Source organism: Ranitomeya variabilis, chromosome 2 (genome assembly GCF_051348905.1).
Source record: "Ranitomeya variabilis isolate aRanVar5 chromosome 2, aRanVar5.hap1, whole genome shotgun sequence".
Classification (NCBI taxonomy): domain Eukaryota; kingdom Metazoa; phylum Chordata; class Amphibia; order Anura; family Dendrobatidae; genus Ranitomeya; species Ranitomeya variabilis.
Window position 1 is genome coordinate 298,072,110 of NC_135233.1, and position 19,062 is coordinate 298,091,171.

At 41.2% G+C, this 19,062-nt stretch overlaps 1 protein-coding gene across 1 annotated transcript in view; it reads left to right on the plus strand.

Moving 5' to 3' along the window:
* Positions 1 to 19,062, plus strand: part of GAB3 (GRB2 associated binding protein 3) — a 154,189-nt gene that overhangs the window by 111,531 nt on the left and 23,596 nt on the right. The window contains exons 3-4 of the mRNA XM_077285122.1: positions 10,545 to 10,758; positions 17,518 to 17,963. Coding sequence (XP_077141237.1) covers positions 10,545 to 10,758; positions 17,518 to 17,963 — 660 coding nt within the window. The remainder of the gene's footprint in view (positions 1 to 10,544; positions 10,759 to 17,517; positions 17,964 to 19,062) is intronic.

Below are 19,062 nucleotides of genomic sequence, written 5' to 3' on the forward strand. Positions count from 1 at the left end.
CTGGGAGAAAGGGGTGTTTGGAGGTGTGACGCTGCGGGTGTTCGGTGGTGCGGGAGCTCCGCCGACATCTTGTGAAAGCCCGGAGCTCCCGTACTGCCATGGTTTACTTTGCAGTGGACTTTGGAAAAATGACTGCCGGAGGCGGCACATATGCAGATGGAGATGTTGGCGCTGAGATCTCATCTCCCAAGATCTTGGTGCCGAGATCTCCATCTGTGCATGCGTTTCCCCCGGCAGCCATTTACCCAGAGTCTACTGCAATGGAAGCCATGGAAAAGTCGTAGGGGCCCTCACACCACCGAACACCCGCAGTGTCGCACTTCCAAACACCCCCTCATCCCAATCTGCGGCCTGCAGCAACACGCCACTCTTGCCTCCTCCAGCAGCTACCCTGGGACCCTGCTTCACCACGGCCAGTAAGGTATATTCGAATTATAAGACGCACACCCATTTTCCTCCAAAATTTTGGGGAAAAAAAGTTAATCTTATAATCCGAAAAACACGGTATCACTAGTTCACTGTCAGCTGTGTAGTGCCAATTGTCTTCTGTAAATGGGACTTACAGCAGATGCACACAAGTGTAACTGCTGTCACGGTGCGATCCAACAAAACATCGGATCACATGTATGGTGCCGTGCACATGTCTGATTGTTTCCTTGGACAGAGATGATCCGAGGAAAGAATCACTACATACCCGAGTTTGATCTGATATTTGGATCAAGCACAATCATTCAACTCAACGAGTCTGTGGAAAACATTGGACTGCGCTCGGATGACATCTTAGTGTAGTCTGATTTCCTTGGACTGATTGACTGGAGAAGATGGAGAAATTTTTTTCTCTATCTACTCCACATCCAAGAAAATCGGATCACACTCTGATCAGAGTCTGATTAGCATAACTGATCCAATTTTCTCAGATGACGTGTTTCTCATTTGCACATGGAAACACGAGAAACAATGGGATAAAACTGAAAGGGAGAATATACAGATTAGATATTAGAAAAAAAACTTCTTGACAGTGAGGGTGATCAATGAGTGGAACAGACTGCAACGAGAGGTGGCGAGTTCTCCTTCAATGGAAGTCTTCAAACAGAGGCTGGACAGACATCTGTCTGAGATGGTTTAGTGAATCCTGCATTGAGCAGGGATTGGACACGATGACCCTGGAGGTCCCTTCCAACTCTAACATTCTAGGATTCTATGAAATACACTGGTCTGCACCTAGCCTTAGACTTATTATCACAGATGGCTAAGCCTTGAACACGACAACCACTCCTTTCTCTATGCTGGAACCTCTCTCAGCAGGATAACTGCATTGTACTGCATGGTGGCTATTCCATGAGATTAAGAAAGGGAATGAGTCTGATAGAGAGACCACCCTCTCAGGTACTTATTATAGGGGTTGTCCATGCTATACCCTATCCACAGGATAGGTAGTAACTTGCTGATTGGTGATTGTTCCAATGCTGAGATCTGTACAAATTAGTAGACTGGGGAATTTTTATCCCCAACAGGGAACTTTTATCCCTGTTATAAAATGGCACGTCTGACACCCAATTACCGCTCCATTGATTCTCTATGGGACTGCAAGGAAAAGCTGAGTGCAGTGCAGTCCCATAGAGAATGAATGGAGCATGCACTTTAATGGTGATGGTTCCCCATTCTACTGATTGGTGCAGGTCCCAGCTGTCGGACCCCCACCTTTCAACAAGTTATCACTTACCCTGGTGATAGGTGGTACCTTGTTTTAGCCAGACAACCCCTTTATGGGAGGCAGAAACACTAACAGTGAGCTACAGGCTAAACTTCTTACAAGAAGAGGATTTTATTAGCCTAGAAATGTAAGTATTATTCTTCTTTGTAAGTATAAAGTTCTGTTCAATATGGATACTGTATATTATTGGTGAAAAAAGTAAGTTACATATTTGCCGTAAATATCTGGATGCAAGTGACTTGAGTCAACAACTGTAAGATAGCCACAAGTTATGTCACTGTTACTGGTGGGGAATCCGCAATACTTTTTCTTCCCCAAAATACGTTTTACACCATCTTCATACAATTGGTAACACTAGATTAGTAATGTGCACAAAGAGTCAATGTATCCAAAATTAAAGGGATTTGTCTTTGTATCAACCCCTGTGTTTGATCCCTGATCCCTGTGTGCTATGATGATGATTCTTTTAAATTATTATTAATTATTATTATTTATTTATATAGCGCCATTGATTCCATGGTGCTGTACATGAGGATGTGTGTGGAGTCTTTTTGATGCACAAAAGTCACCAAGAATCACTTTGAGTAATTGACGACATGACACACACTTTGGTAACGGGGACAGATTAGCAGCCAGCCTATAGGGAGCGTACAGAACGGCTCTTCTAGTACAGTAACTGCTAGGAGAATATTGTGAGGACATCTGCAGCTAGACACTTCCTGACAGGACACAACTGTTCCTGCCATGTGGTCCATCTGGTGTAAAAATACAGCAAGAAGCAAATTGTTGTGCTCGCATTGTCATTTCTTACTGCAGCTCATTTACGCTCTTCATTTATTGTGCACAGACCTGTAGATATTTCATAGTGAACATTATACACAGGACAAAAAATAATTTTACCTGTGTTATATCATAGAATCCTAGAATGTTAGAGTTGTAAGGGACCTCCAGGTCATCGTGTCCAACCCCCTGCTCAATGCAGGATTCACTAAACCATCTCAGACAGATGTCTGTCCAACCTCTGTTTGAAGATTTCCATTGAAGGAGAACTCACCGCCTCCCGTGATGGCCTGTTCCACTCATTGATATCATGTAAGGAAAGCTATAGTGATGCAAACAAATGTCACTTGTCTGGATAAAGCAAATAAAGCAGCTATGTCCTCTGCATATAATGTCCTGCATAACCAGTTATTACGTTCAGGTTTGTTCTCCTGCGAGACTAGATAGGACATCCATTTTGTGCGGTTTGGCACATAGGAGTGATGAAATAGTACAGCGGAATCATGGATATAAGCTCTCCTCATGTATTAGGGAGATGTCGCCCCACTTCTCCCTGCTCTCAGGGGTGATTAGCAGGCTACCATGCATACTATGTGGAAGGAGGTGCACGGATGCTCCCCGAAATGCCCCATGATGTGATGAGGTGGGGTGAAGGGACAGACATTAGCCTTCCTGTGGACTATATTTCTATTTGCCTGTAATTAGAAAATAAAAACATGGAACGTGGATCCTAACATATTATCTGGTGAACGGTTCATTATGTTATTGAGGCTATTCCCATATGGACGTAACATATAACATGTGACTGATTTAGGGGTGTTTCTGCATTTAGAGTTTTTTGTGGCGCTCATAATTGCATAACTGCCACCATTTCTGGAGAAGTTTAGATCCCACCCCAACACTGCTCCAAGCCCACCGGGGCTTTACATAAAACTTGCACCCTCTCGGCCCAGGAGTCCTGGGACATTCAGGACAGTGGTCAAATAGGCGGCCAGCCTCAGGTGGGGACAAGATGAACAGCTTGAGGTTTCTATTCTATGAGGCTGAGTCTGCAATATGCTGCCTGTACACCGAAAGGCATGATATCACTGTCCTCTATCACAACATCCAAATCATCAAAATCACCAGCATAGCCATGGTGCAGAGACACACAGGCATATATTAAACCAAAAAAAGGCGCTCGTAGGGCTAGTACATTTTAGGGTGTGAATAAATATCACTAATATAAGTGCAGATGACTGGCAGACGATGAAGAGGATGAGTGAAAAATCCTTCATTGTGTGAAAAGCAATATTGTACCTATAAAGACTTTGCCAATAAATGATTTTTCACTTCATGGTCAATTGGTCATCTGCGCCTATATTTGTATCTACTGTATGTGGATCCATTCATACTTCCCACAAGACACACATAGGCAGGTGTAAAACATTGAGACCCCCCGAGATAGCTGAGTGCTGCACTTGGTTGGTCTTTAGCACTCCCATAAAAATGAATGGCGTTTCGGTGGGCACGATCGACTACCTCTCCATTCACTCGTGGCTGTTCAGAGTCCTAATTCTGAGGATTGGACCCCAAACGATTGGACAATCAGTGATTGGGAAGTTTTCTCCTATCCAAAGAAGATCATTTCCAAACTTGGTACAGCCCCTTTAAAGGGAAACAAATAATATGAAATAAAAAATAGAGGGAGTTTAACAGGGATTTTGTGCCAGTTTCATATATTATTTACACATCATTTTTTGCACAAAAATGTGCAACGTTTTTGTGATTTTACATACTTTTGAATGTGGGTTTGAAAGTTGGCATGGTTTGGTATGGAAATAAGTATAAGTCAAATTTATGTATTGCGACTTTTTAAAATGTCTCGCATCTGTAAAGAGATGGAGTAAAAACTGGAGATATATCTCTAGACAGACGTGTTACATATAAAGACACACCAAATGTGTAAAAAAAATGGGTGGAATTGGCACCTAAATTCTGGCTCAATTTGCATCAAAAAACCTGTCATTCCTGACTTGCACCATACTTATTATGTGTTGCATATACTTTCTGCACCTTGGTATGACAAGGGAACTTGGCCTAGCTGAAAGGGACATGCTCAGATATTTCCTAGTACCATAGACAATGAATGGAGCAACGTTGAGTATGGAATTCTCCATTCCATTGAAGACTGAGCTTTGCAGAGCCAGGTTGGGGAATCCGTTCTGTGGATCACTGAGGGTTGCAGCCTTCGGATCCCCAGCAGTCAGTAAGTCATCTCCTATCCTATAGATTGGGTATTACGTACTATTTTGAGGCTAACCCTTTACATTTGCGGCCAGATAGTGCTCTCTGGCCATGCTGCCAGGTTATCCAATTCAGCAGGACGGATGAATTAACTCCAGGCACCTCCAATAGGTGCACTTAATACTATCTTATAGAGAATTTACTATTGTATTATTCCGTGTGTACTGGGCATGGAGACGTTTAGCTTTAGGTTCCCGTATAATCAGTAATGCCTTACTGCACCAGCTACAGCTGTTCTTTTCCATGGTATTGTGTAATACTACAGTGTCCCTGCAAAGCAGAAATATGCTGGTGCCAGCAGCTTTACCAACCTGGAGGTTTAGGAGCCGGACCTCTGAAATCAGCATTTTACCAGGAGGGATTGATAAAAACAAAGTTTGCAAAGTACAACTTGTCCCCAATATAATGCCTCTTCCGCCCTTTCCAGCATTTACAGGCTATGGAGTTAGCGTGCTTGTAACACCAATAAATACATGATCATATTAATTAGAACTGTACATATTATATTTATGCTTATTAAACACATCAGACTTTATCAGATTTCTTCGTCAAGTGTATAGCGGTAATTCCAGGGAAGTCAAAGTTGATGAGTTGTGTAACTCACTGCAAAAAAAGGGGACGGAGGTTATTTAGTGTGTTGACTTTGAGTACATTAAACACATACTGTTTCTTGTTCTCAGCATAATTCTGTTTTCTTTAGGCACCCAATATGATTGTATGTCTTATAGCCTATATAAAGTTAAAAAAAGAATATGGGTCCTGATTTATTGGCGTGTAAAAGCATAGGAATGCTCGTCTCAGTGTGAGCCAGAAATCTGTGTTCTTCCCCACTTGTGGACCTTTACTTGTGGGCAGTGTAGTTCAAAGGAAAGAAATGGCTTACAAAACCGTTACCCATGATGAGTGCGATCCCCCAGCTGTGCAGATACTGTCATCTCTAAAAATAACTGCACCTCTCCCCTGGTGCTGGGATTGTTCACATCTTATGTTCGGATTTCTTAAGTGAAATGCACAACGTTTCTGCATCTAAAGTCCACATATACGTTCCACACTTATACATTTTTTATATAATTTTTTTTGTTGTAGAAATTTACCAAAAGATACAATACAACAATGCCCTCCAAGCAATTTAATCTGCGGATTTAGTGTCCTCATTGAAATAAATGGGTACAATCCTCCCCGATAAGGTGCATTTCCGCAACAGAAGTTGACATTGCTACAAAAGACAATTTCCACTCTGATTCCACTCCTAAAAAAAAGCAGCATGTGATAGAGATTAAATTAAAATCTGCATGTAAAATCCTCCATATCACATATGCAACATGTGAAATAGCAAATGTATGGGATTCAGTAGGAGTAGTGTGGATTAGAGAATGTTCTCCTTTCATGTAATAATAGGTAAGATAACATCTATTCTGTACTTGCTCCTTCTGCTTCTGATTATCATTCTGGAACTTGTGATGCCATCCCGGCTGGTAGCTTGTGGGTTAACTCCTCACATTCTGGCTGGTTACTTTTCTGCTCTGAGCATTTGATGCTACGCTACACTATGTAATCCCCTACCTCTCTGCTTCAAGTGCCAGTTATAGGTTTGACTTAGCTGTGGTTCAGTCCTAATATCTCTGCTTCCTCGAGCCTGCATGTGATACTACTGACCTCAGCTCGTATTTTGACTATTCTGCTGCCTACTGACAACTTTGTAACTATACCGACCTGGCTTTCTGACCATCTGCTGCCAGCCTGCTGCACGGGCCAGCATTTACTCCATGGACTCAACCCAGGTGCCCCTGCATAAGTCCAGATCACGGTATAGGTGTTTAAAGTGAGAAGGCAATGGCCACACTGGGACCTGCTACATGGAGGGACTGGCATAAAGCCTGTATATTCATGGAAGCCTTTTAAGTGCTGCCAGCCTCCCACTGACAGTGGAACATTATATGCTATTTCTTATATTTTCGTAAATGGCAACACTCAAGGAAAGGAAGGGTGCGACTGGCAGATATCAGTACAGCAAAAATATTGAAGTTGGTCATTCATTACCATTGGCATGAATATACATTCAATTTTAAGAGACATTAATTTAATATCCATGGACAGCTTTAGACCATCTGTGAACAACATTTAGTTAATGCAGTTCCCATTAGTATAGAAGGTGGCTATCCTAAACCGCCATTTATGGAAACCCAAATGCTAATCCAATAGACCAAGGCCTAATTTCTTCTCTTGTTATGTCATCTTACAAAGCACCCTGGGAATTGTGAGTCCATAGATATCAATTTGATTGCACTAAGCAGTAAAGTACCAATATGATAAGGTCCCTGCAGTCTGGATCACCCTCAGAAGATCTCACCTGCTTTCAATAGATTTTTCTAAGTGCTTCATATAGAAATAATCCATAGGTTTACAATTATCTCTGTATGAAGAGGCAGTGATAAGAACCGTGACGTGTCCACTGGGGATCGTATGCACTGTGCACACCATCAGCAAAGTAGTGATGGAGCTAGCCTTACGCTTTCACATACACAAGCCCCATTCCATTAGGATATGCTATTTTTACATAAACTAAGGCTGCTAATATTAGGAATTTTCCATATTCTAGGAGGATATCTGGGCCATATAGTTATTTATTTTGCCTTTTTGTGCATCAATTTATGTTCACTGTCAATAATTGTTCATCACAAGAAACAAAACAGGATGTTGTGATCTTATGAGATGTCCATCCTGTGCTTTAGAAGATTGTGTGTTGCTATCAGGCTACCCAATCATGTTGTTGCCTCCTTCGGCAGATGTGAAAACCTAGACTGAATCTACAGTTAGGTCCATATATATTTGGACACAGACAACATTTTTCTAATTTTGGTTATAGACATTACCACAATGAATTTTAAACAAAACAATTCCGATGCAGTTGAAGTTCAGACTTTCAGCTTTTATTTGAGGGTATCCACATTAAAATTGGATGAAGATTTTAGGAGTTTCAACTCCTTAACATGTGCCTCCCTGTTTTTAAAGGGACCAAAAGTAATTGGACAGATTAAATAATTTTAAATAAAATGTTCATTTCTAGTACTTGGTTGAAAACCCTTTGTTGGCAATGACTGCCTGAAGTCTTGAACTCATGGACATCACCAGACGCTGTGTTTCCTCCTTTTTGATGCTCTGCCAGGCCTTCACTGAGGTGGTTTTCAGTTGCTGTTTGTTTGTGGGCCTTTCTGTCTGAAGTTTAGTCTTTAACAAGTGAAATGCATGCTCAATTGGGTGGAGATCAGGTGACTGACTTGGCCATTCAAGAATATTCCACTTCTTTGCTTTAATAAACTCCTGGGTTACTTTGGCTTTATGTTTTGAGTCGTTGTCCATCTGTAGTATGAAATGACGACCAATCAGTTTGGCTGCATTTGGCTGGATCTGAGCACACAGTGTGGCTCTGAATACCTCAGAATTCATTCGGCTGCTTCAGTCCTGTGTGACATCATCAATAAACACTAGTGACCCAGTGCCACTGGCAGCCATGCATGCCCAAGCCATCACACTGCCTCCGCCGTGTTTTACAGATGATGTGGTATGCTTTGGATCATGAGCTGCACCACGCCTTCGCCATACTTTTCTCTTTCCATCATTCTGGTAGAGGATGATCTTGGTTTCATCTGTCCAAAGAATGTTCTTCCAGAACTGTGCTGGCTTTTTTAGTTTTTTTTTTTTAGCAAAGTCCAGTCTAGCCTTTTTATTCTTGATGCTTATGAGTGGCTTGCACCGTGCAGTGAACCCTCTGTATTTACTTTCATGCAGTCTTCTCTTTATGGTAGATTTGGATATTGATACGCCGACCTCCTGGAGAGTGTTGGTCACTTGGTTGGCTGTTGTGAAGGGGTTTCTCTTCACCATGGAGATTATTCTGTGATCATCCACCACTGTTGTCTTCCGTGGGCGCCCAGGTCTTTTTGCATTGATGAGTTCACCAGTGCTTTCTTTCTTTCTCAGGATGCACCAAACTGTAGATTTTGCCACTCCTAATATTGTAGCAATTTCTCGGATGTTTTTTTTTTCTGTTTTCGCAGCTTAAGGATGGCTTGTTTCACCTGCATGGAGAGCTCCTTTGACCGCATGTTTACTTCACAGCAAAACCTTCCAAATGCAAGCACCACACCTCAAATCAACTCCAGGCCTTTTATCTGCTTAATTGAGAATGACATAACGAAGGGATTGCCCACACCTGTCCATGAAATAGCCTTGGAGTCAATTGTCCAATTACTTTTGGTCCCTTTAAAAACAGGGTGGCACTTGTTAAGGAGCTGAAACTCCTAAACCCTTCATCCAATTTTAATGTGGATACCCTCAAATGAAAGCTGAAAGTCTGAACTTCAACTGCATCTGAATTGTTTTGCTTAAAATTGATTGTGGTAATGTCTATAACCAAAATTAGAAAAATGTCGTCTCTGTCCAAATATATATGGACCTAACTGTATCTGCAGACGCTGGGCAAGCAACCCTAGGGAAAGCTGGGAGGAAGGCTGGCTCTCCATAAGCTTCAACGGGCAGGGGCGTCTGTCCTAAACCCTTGCAGTGGCCATCTAGAAAAGGCTTGTGGTAAACCACAAGTTGGTGCACTTTTTTGTGGCAAGCATTATTTTGCACTTGCAGTATTATTTTACAATATGTAAAAAAATAAAAAAATGTCAGGACAAAGGCATTAGATATATATTTGCAGAGCAGAACTAAATGACCATGTACTGTGTATGGGGGGCTTCCAGAAGACACAGATCATGCAGTTGGATGCAACGGAGAGTCATGAAGCTCCCATATACGTTAGATGTTGAAATCAACAGGTTTGGACAATACACAGTTAATGTGCTTGGCCAGCTTAAAGGGGTTGTCCAGGACTTTAACATTGATGGCCTATCTTTAGGATAGGTCATCAATGTCTGATTGATGGGGGTGCAACACCTGGCACCCCTGCCAATCAGATGTTCCTGGTGTTGGTGGTGGCCGGAACTGCTCAGTTACGGAGCTGCACAGCACAGGTCCGACAACAGAATAGAGGCTGTGGCTGAGTACTGTACTTCCACACCCTATTGATTTGAATAGGGGGCGCATGTGCTGGGCAGCTCTTAAACTGAACATTTCATGATGCCTATGGATAGACCATCAATGTTTAAGTCCCGGACAACCCTTTTCTTTCCACCAATAGTACCACAGTTGTTCTTACGCTATGTCTGGTATTGCAGCAGCTCAATCGAAGACGCTTTGGGTGTAGATTGCTGTACCAGACACAGGCCATGTAAGCGAGTGGCACTCCTGACAAAGGAAAGGCTTCTTGCTATCTCAAACAACCCTTCCATTATGTTCTTCACGGAATCCAAATGTTGGAGCTCTTTATACAAGTAAATTCCCGTCCCTTTGCTGCATACTGATTGCCCCTTACTGAGTCGTCGGCTGCTACTGTAGACAACGCTAAGCCCCGGCTTCATTCTATCATGGGAATCTAATGGAATCTGGAGAGATCCGAGTACAAACTGCTGCAGATTTTCATCCCATGAAGCAGATATTATGTAAACAGGCTTGTTCTGAGAATCATTTTTTAGCTCATTTGTTGGCCCCACTCCCTGCACTCTGTTTATCGGCCAGGGAAACAGTGTTCTTAGGAAATATAAACACCTGGTACAATTTGGACTTTGCTGCGTCCTGCCTCGATACTTAATAAATGGCATGTGTACAGTCTCCAGACATGTAAATATGCTAACACTGGGATTACTCTTTTAAACAGATTCCGTGGAGAGCCTTTCTCATACCAACTCCTCCGTGCAAGCTTCCCCAGCAGTCTCCACTCACACGTCAAGAATCACAGACCCGTCCTTCTCCGTGGACAGCTCGGCGGCTGATACCTCAACAGAAGAGAACAGAAGCGAATCAGAATCAATATTCATACCAGACTATCTATTTTTATCCAATTGTGAAAGTGGGAAATTGAATATGACCAGGTATGTGAGCCAGGCCATGGACATCACCAATGACATGATGACTTCATCTCACCCCAGCATTACCTTTTTTTCATTCCCATAAATAAGAGTCAAATATATTATTCATACGTCTTCCAAAAAACAGAAAAATGTAATAAATTCTACATACACACATTGCACACGTCAGTGAGCGTTCCGTTGGGCTCAGCAAGTAATCAGACGTACGGTCTCAAGTTTAGTGGTTTCTCAAGTTTCAATATTAACTGGTTATGGAACGACCATTGTAAGTTGAAACCATTGTAACGTGAGATTATAACTCTATGGAAAACAAGTAATTGGCTCTGAAGTTCCCGAAATGTCATCCCGAATTAGGAAAAATGAACTTTAAAAGGAAAAATAATCAGATAACTGATACAGATATTCTGACATATGGCAGTCCGGATCCTCTGCTGGAAGCCACTGTCGTTGATGAGGACAGGAGCTTCTTCAGGGTCCACTGCCCACAGAATAGGAGATTCATTATCTTATATCCAAGAGAAATCTTGTGTAGTTTATGCCAAAAAGTTGTATTTTGTGACCTGCATCAAATTTATTATGTGTCTTGTCCGGGAAGGAGGTGTAGCTTTAATAAAAGTGGTGTCAATTGTCAGAAATAGCGTGGCCCAAAGTATAACACTATGCACCAAAAATTGTCCAAATTTCTTTCACAAAGTATGTAAGCCAACTAATTTTTTGTGTAAACTTAGACCAGTCTAAAGATTTAACAGGAAAATCACTACCTAGCAGTGTCTCTAGACTCTCCAATCTCTGCCCCCTTCTCTGATTGACAGCTCTAATATCCATCTGGGGAGCATTAAATGGGTTGTCCAGGCTCTATGTGACTGCAGACTGCCGAATCCTGACAGCATGCAGTGTACGCGCTCTCACGATTCTCCGGTATTGATGTATGTATGTGATTTGCATACTTGCAATCATGTGCCAAGTAGACATGTCTGGCTTCTCTTAATTCACTTCTATGGAGAGAAGCTGAACGCATCTATCTGGCATGTAACCGCAGGTGTGCGAATCATATACAAGTGATGAAGTGACCACCTACTCGCACCGGCAATACTGGAGAATCGTGACAGTGAGCTCACCGCACACTCTCATAATTCGGCAGTCTGCAGTTACATGGAGTGACTTTTGTCCCAATCCTGGACAATGCATTTAAATGTGTGACGTGGACATTTCCTTTGACGGAAACGCCGACAAGACACTTGTGATTGGAGGGAAAGGGAGGGTTAAACTTTGTTCTCCTTGGTCACGCAAGTTGTGTGACTATATATGCCGGTATCTTTATACTGCTTTATCCCTCACTCATCTATAGCCGTCATCAATTTAAAGGGGTCAAATTTAATGTTTCATATAATATTTACTAAACCTCTACATCATCTGTTAAGGGAAGATTGTGCGGTGATGCAGTTTTAATGCACTAAAACGCATGCTTAGCGATTTTTCACGGCACGACTTGTTATTTAATAAGACCCTTTACCAATTTTTTGAGGTTGAACTGGACACACAGTGTGTAAAACATTTGTATTGTTTTTGTTTATTTTTTTATTTTGCATTTTTGTTGTGGAGATATTAAAAAAGTGTTTGGCACTTAGATGGTTATTTTTTTTTAAGTCCAAGTGGGTGTTACCAGAGAGATTTCACTGGAGAACGCTTTCAACCGATCTCGGGAATATAAAAGTTTCTTCCGTTGTCTTTTAAAGCTACAATTATTATTGCGCTTTTTTCTGCACGCCACGTTCAGATGAATGAAACAGTTACAGAATCTTCTGCTTTGAATAGACCCTTTCTGTATTCTATGCTGGATTCTGCATCAGAATTGTTGAGAAGTATCCCCTTTATGCTCTTAAAAAAAAAAGTATAATAAAAAGAAAGAAAAAATGTAACCGCTCTGGGTCTTTCCCTGTTCACTGTATGAACAAGGCTTAAAATTGAAAGTTTTTTTCCCCTCTTGTCATGAAAACCAATTTACTATAATATATCCTTCTCGTCATTTCATGTTCCCTTACATCCATGACTGTCATATGGAGCACATTCTACATTCTGCACAGAGTTAACTCGTGGTTTCCTCTTGAAGCCTGAGAAAATGTGGGCACTAACACAGCTATGGGAAACGGTCATAAACCATTTCAGAGTAGATTAAATTTAATTGGACTTTACATTGTGATATATTTTATTACACCATAAACAGATGTAAGAGCAAATGCAGTGTACAGTTGTGTAGTAAAGATTCCTGGTTTTGGTCAGTAAAAGTTAACCGAAGTTCACAGAATTTACATAATTACATATATACATTTATTGACAATCTACTATGAGGAACATATATTACAATAAAACTTTTATCCAATAGCAAATTTTCTTTTTTTTAAACATGCAAAAGAGTGTGGCTCAAAAGGAGCCTGACAGCCTAATTGTGCATTCCAAGTAAAGCGGAATGGCGCGCATGCTCAAGATCGCAAGGAGCCAGCGGTGACGTCGATCTTGCAAGATAATGTCACTCATGCCAGTAGGAGCGGGCTTGCACAATAAGGTTAGGTAAAGACGAACTTTATCTCTCCATCCAGGAAAATGGGTCCAATTATGCTAATCAGACCCCGATCAGAGTTTGACCAAATATCGAAAGACTGACGGACACTTCCAAACAAAAAGACTAATTTGAACTGGTGCAACCTCTGAGAGACACGCTATATGTAACTAACAAATTAAAGTTGCGCTCTGTAACGCTATGGTATGTAAACATTAAAAACATGAAATTGGAATTTCTTTACTGCTGTAGAAAATGAAAAAATTAAGGGAATCAGCGCATAAATTGGCCAATGCATGTAAGCCCAACAGCCAGCGACAAGGCGTACTCCTATGTTGGGACCCTGACCTAACATGATACCTCTCTGATAGTTTGTTCAGAGTTTGATCAGAGTGGGATCTGATTTTCTCGTCAAAGGGGGGTGAGAAAAAAAAGTTTATCCACCTTCTTCATTACGTTGGTTAACAATAGACTTCAATGGGCGAGTGCCATCCGATTCTTGGAGGCAAATCATGCATGCTACGATTTACAAGGGGTTCGAGGAAAAAAGATCGGACATATGCCACAGCCCCATAGAATAACATGGCTACAAGTGGTATCCCTCAAAACTACAGATGGTACTCATCCGATTTAAACAGTCGCCTGGACGAGCCCTAAGAGGGAGGATTAGTCCAGGGAAATCAGCAATGCCCTGACTGGTGGCAGGTCTCCTGACCTGAACTCAAAAGCCTCACAGGCATATATGTATATGAGGCACTTGAGTTTGGGTCAGGAGACCCACAGCCGGTCCAGATATTGTGGTCCATACATGGATTGTGAAACAGGTCTTAGCTAGAGCAGTGGCTTGAAAAACTGTGAATTTAACGTGTGAATAACGACTTACTTAAGAGGACTCGGCACTGGTTATTGTAAAGGGTCCCTTATAATAAAGATGAATTGTCCAAACCAGAGAAACCCTAATTTTTCACCAAACCATAAAATAATAATGCAATTTTTCAGTCTTGATTGTTAAAGAGTCAACAGGACATGCAGCCATACTGGTTGTCACTTTTGAATTATTTACTATTATTGGCTCATGTGTCATCTGTGACCACCGCTCTTCTTCTCAGATTTTGGCTGCTTCCCCTAATTTTGATGGATGTTCAATCTTCCTGACCTGTCAATCACTTGTATGGTATAACTAATGCAATAGATGTTTGGTTAAAGGAACTGATTTACATTTTGACATTTTCCTGCACTCGTCCATAATCACCGAAGAATGTTTTACTGTCTTAAAGGGAGATAACCTTTTCAATGTTTGCTGAAACATAAGCAAGTCGCATAACTTACTAACAAAAGTATTTTTTGTACCTAATATTATGCCTAAAAGTCTGCATTAACCGTCAGCTAATTCAATATTATTCACACACCACCCCAAAATATCCCTGGAGGCCAATTACTTAAATATGTAAACCCGGGTCTATATAAGCGAAGGAGTTGTAGAGGAGTGATGAACCAACACATCCGCCCCGCTCTTAAGGGGGTTTCCTCAGAGATTCCCACTGGGTGAAAATAAGAACTGGAGCTTTAGGGTATGTGTCCACGTTCAGGATTGCATCAGGATTTGGTCAGGATATTCCATCAGTATTTGTAAGCCAAAACCAGGAGTGGAACAATTAGAGGAAAAGTATAATAGAAACATATGCACCACTTCTGCATTTATCACCCACTCCTGGTTTTGGCTTACAAATACTGATGGAAAATCCTGACCAAATCCTGATGCAATCCTGAACGTGGACACATACCCTTAGAGCTTTACTTACCATTCTTTGCGTCTACATTGCTGCCTCCCCTCTATTGACAGGCTGCAGTGGTAACATCACATTAATAGCACTGCAGCCAATCACTGGGCACAGCAGCTCTGCTGAAGTAGGGACAGAGCTGCTGAGTCTTATAGGGGTGCATGACCCTTTTATCCTGAGTTAAATTGACACAACTGGAAAAGTTCAGTGGTACAAACAGAAATTGATATAAAATTTTACTTTTTTTTTTTCATTTTGGATGACTAGTTGCTATTTAAGTAAAATTAAGTAACAAAAAAAAAACAAGCGAGATAAATGTGCATTTTGCTTGGTGAAGACATTTAAACTTTGATCCAAGCAGAACAGAACTGAGTGTTCTTAGTTAATGACACTTAGAGATCACGCAGTCCCTCCCACTCGGTATCATCTGTGAGAATCAGATGTAGGACGGAAAACTCTGACTTCAGTTTAAAAATAGCCAAATGCATCTTAAACAGATGAAGCGTGCATTCATATTATAAACCAGAGCTTTGCCATCTTGAGAGCTGACAAGTATGGGAAGACTCGGTCTTTTACATGGATATTGACACAAAAAGCAGTATTCTACTCCTCTAAAAAAAAATCTACTGTGTCAGTGCCAGATATTATCAAATTCCATGAAACGGAATAATTTATTTTTACATTGGCTATTTACAGCTAATATTCTGCAGCAAAAAAAAAAACATTTTGGTTCGTGCTAGATAAGAAACGTTCTTTATTCTTCGCTTTTACCTTTTCTTTTAAAGCAAAAAGTCGAATGCTCCTCTAAAATGTTGCAAAATTTTCACAAAATTCCAAGTGTACATAAAATCAATCCAAGGAGAAGTGGAGTACCTTTGAACAAAAAAAGGAGTGACTTTTTCAAAAGCTCCAATTGAAAAAAGTAATTTATTTATTTTACTCACTTATATAAGGCCGTTAATTCTGCAGCGGTTCACAGACATCATCATCACTGTCCTCGCTGGGGTTCACAATCTCAATTTTTAGAACCAACTAAAGTTTTGCATAATGTGTTTTTTTTTTTTCTCAGTTTTAAAATCTGGCACAAACCATAAATTCAATTTTTTTAACCTAAAATTTGGAGGTCTAGGAATAGTACTGTAATAGACTGCAATACCTACCCGAGCCCATGGACAGGAGTGGCACTGTTTCTGGTGAAAAGCTGATCTTTTTTCTAATCCTGAACAACTTCTTGAGGCCGGGATCACACATACGCGAGATACGGCCAAGTCTCGCAGGCACTCCAGAGCGGAGCGTGCAGCTCCATGTATTGCTGTGCGGCTGCACGCTCCGCTCCGGAGTGCCGGCGCCAGAGGAGGGATTTCACCTGCGAGACTCGGCTGTATCTCGCGTATGTGTGATCCCAGCCTTAAAGAGAATCTGGCGCCAAGTGTCTAGTTTTTGCACTTATTTTATTCCTGCTGTTCCCCTGAGTATTCTGATTTGTCTGTTCCTTTTTTTTTTAATCCGCCGAATGGTTGCAAAGATATGGGTCTATTTATTTAGTGCCTTTTATTTAAATGTTAGCTCAAAATGTAGTAAATTTTTGTTGTGGTTTCGGCAAAAAAAGTCATGTCTTAGGCTGGTTTCAGACTTGCGTATGGGAGTTCTGCGGATGGCAGCGTACTTCCTCCCTTCTTTCTCCCTGGAACCACACCTATGCTCTGCCTACGCTCCGCCTACGCCTCCTTGCATCCTGCGGTGCCCTGCTTACCTATCTTTAACATTGGGTACGCAGGGATGTACGCTGTATGCGAATGCCTCCGCATGCGCCGTTTTGGTGCTGCGCTGAACGCAACATGTTGCATTTTGTTGCGTTTGTCATTCTGTCAGCAGGTTTTTTTCTATGAACTCTGAGCGCAGCATGCTGTAGGGTAGAGACCGTGATTCCATCAATGTGTCACTTACTGGGCTGCTTTGTGCACTTTTTATGGAAGCCCTGTTTTCTCTGCTGTAGATCTAGCAGTGCTCAGAATCCTGAGCCCTGTATAACCCCACATCCACCACTGATTGTAAGTTTCCTGTGTATACTGTATGTTGTCAGCAAGCTGCAAATCAGTGGTGGGGGGCGGGGCTACACAGATTGGCCTGACTGGACTGCACTTGAGACCTAGTCCTCTAGTGATAATCTCCTGCTGATAAAACACTGATTATATTGAAACTAAAACAAGCAGTCCAGTAAGTGACACATCCCTGGAATCTACGTATCTGCCCCTACATTAAATAGCAATAACCTTACAGAATCCCTTTAATCGCAGATTAGAAACAGTTTTGTGGACACATGTTGGTGCCATCCTACCTATAAGCCCAACTTTCATGTTTATCTTATTTATTTCCAAGTAGCATTTTCCACATTTTAATCGCCTGTTTTGTGTTTTACTCCAGGTGTGACACTTGCTCAAACTCGGATAAGTCACTGGAGCAGACGTCTTCTGATGACGTGTTTCTTGACTGCCTACCACTGTCCCAGCACTCCGCAAGCCAGACTATCTACAGTGTGAACTTCCACCACAATCACCTGCCGCCAGCCAACTTTATTGTTGTCAAAGACCTAGAATCAAATGGTTCATCCAGTGACTTTTCCTCCTCTTCTCCACTGCTGGGACCCTCTCCAGCACAGACATTTTCCGTTGAGAAAAACCACAGTGGAGTCAGTGACAATGAAATATTACCCATCACCCCACCACCGAGACCGCCTAAACCAAACCATTTTCCTGAAGCAAGGCCTGAGGTGATTTCCAGTGGAATTCTCCAGAATGGACATTGTTTATCTGGAATGGTGCCCAGAAGAATTTCACTATCCAGTCTGGACAATGTTAGGAACTGGAAAGGTAAACATAGTGTTTTATGTGAAAAAATTGATGATCTAAAAATCCGTGTGTACAGGAAGGTGATGACTACACTGTTGCGTCACCACGGACAGCTGATTACTCCACCATTTTTATTACTGTATTATGACCATTCCAGGGTCAACAGCATTTGCAACGAATTTGTATAAAAGGAATACACCTTTTTCATTCTGTAGGATCCAGCGGAGATAACGTTGTTACAAGAATGACATTCATGGTCCAAGTATGGACGCCATGTCCGGACCGGATGCAGATCTCTTGACCCGAAGTAAACAGCCTGATATATGCCTATGAGATTGTTGAGTTCTTGAGTTCAGGTCAAGAGACCAGTGGCCAATCTCCATTCCTTGCAGCAGGTCTTCTGACAGTTAGGCATGTCCAAGAGGGTCTCCTGATCGCAGGCCACCTTGGCTTGCTGTTGCCATGATGCGTCATCTCTGTAGCCAGTGATTGGCTGTGATAGTCACGTCAGTGCAGCCTGTGTCAAAAAGAAACAGGACATGATGTACTAACTTACTGGAGATGGCTAACACAGAAGAAATTGAAAAATTTAAGTAAAATAATAATAATACCATAATGAAAAATATTCATATTTGAGAGTCCGCATTGGTTGATACCTTTTAATGGCTTACTGAAAAGATCATAATACTTATTTGTTACCATCTTTTCAGTTAGCCATGAAAAGGTATCAACCACTGATGACTCTCAAATTTTAATATGTTACCATCTAACACGGTACAAAGATATATATTTTTCCTTTAATACCATAATAGAAACTTTTTAAATTAAAAAAGTCAGCAAAAAATATAAAAAATAAATAGTTTAGTTTCAAATATTTTTTTCAACTATGCATACATAACCTAACATACAAAAAAACACAGATTAGATAACGTGAAGAGTTAATTTAACAGGTTACTAAGTGAGAAAACGATATTAAAAACAAAAGCTAACAATTCTAAACAAATTACTGTGTTCTACATTCGCCCCACAAGAAAAAAGAAAACAGTGATTTAAATGTACTCACAAGTAGCAAAAAAAAAAAATTATATTTCTACTGCATAAAAGGATTCAGAAAGCTATG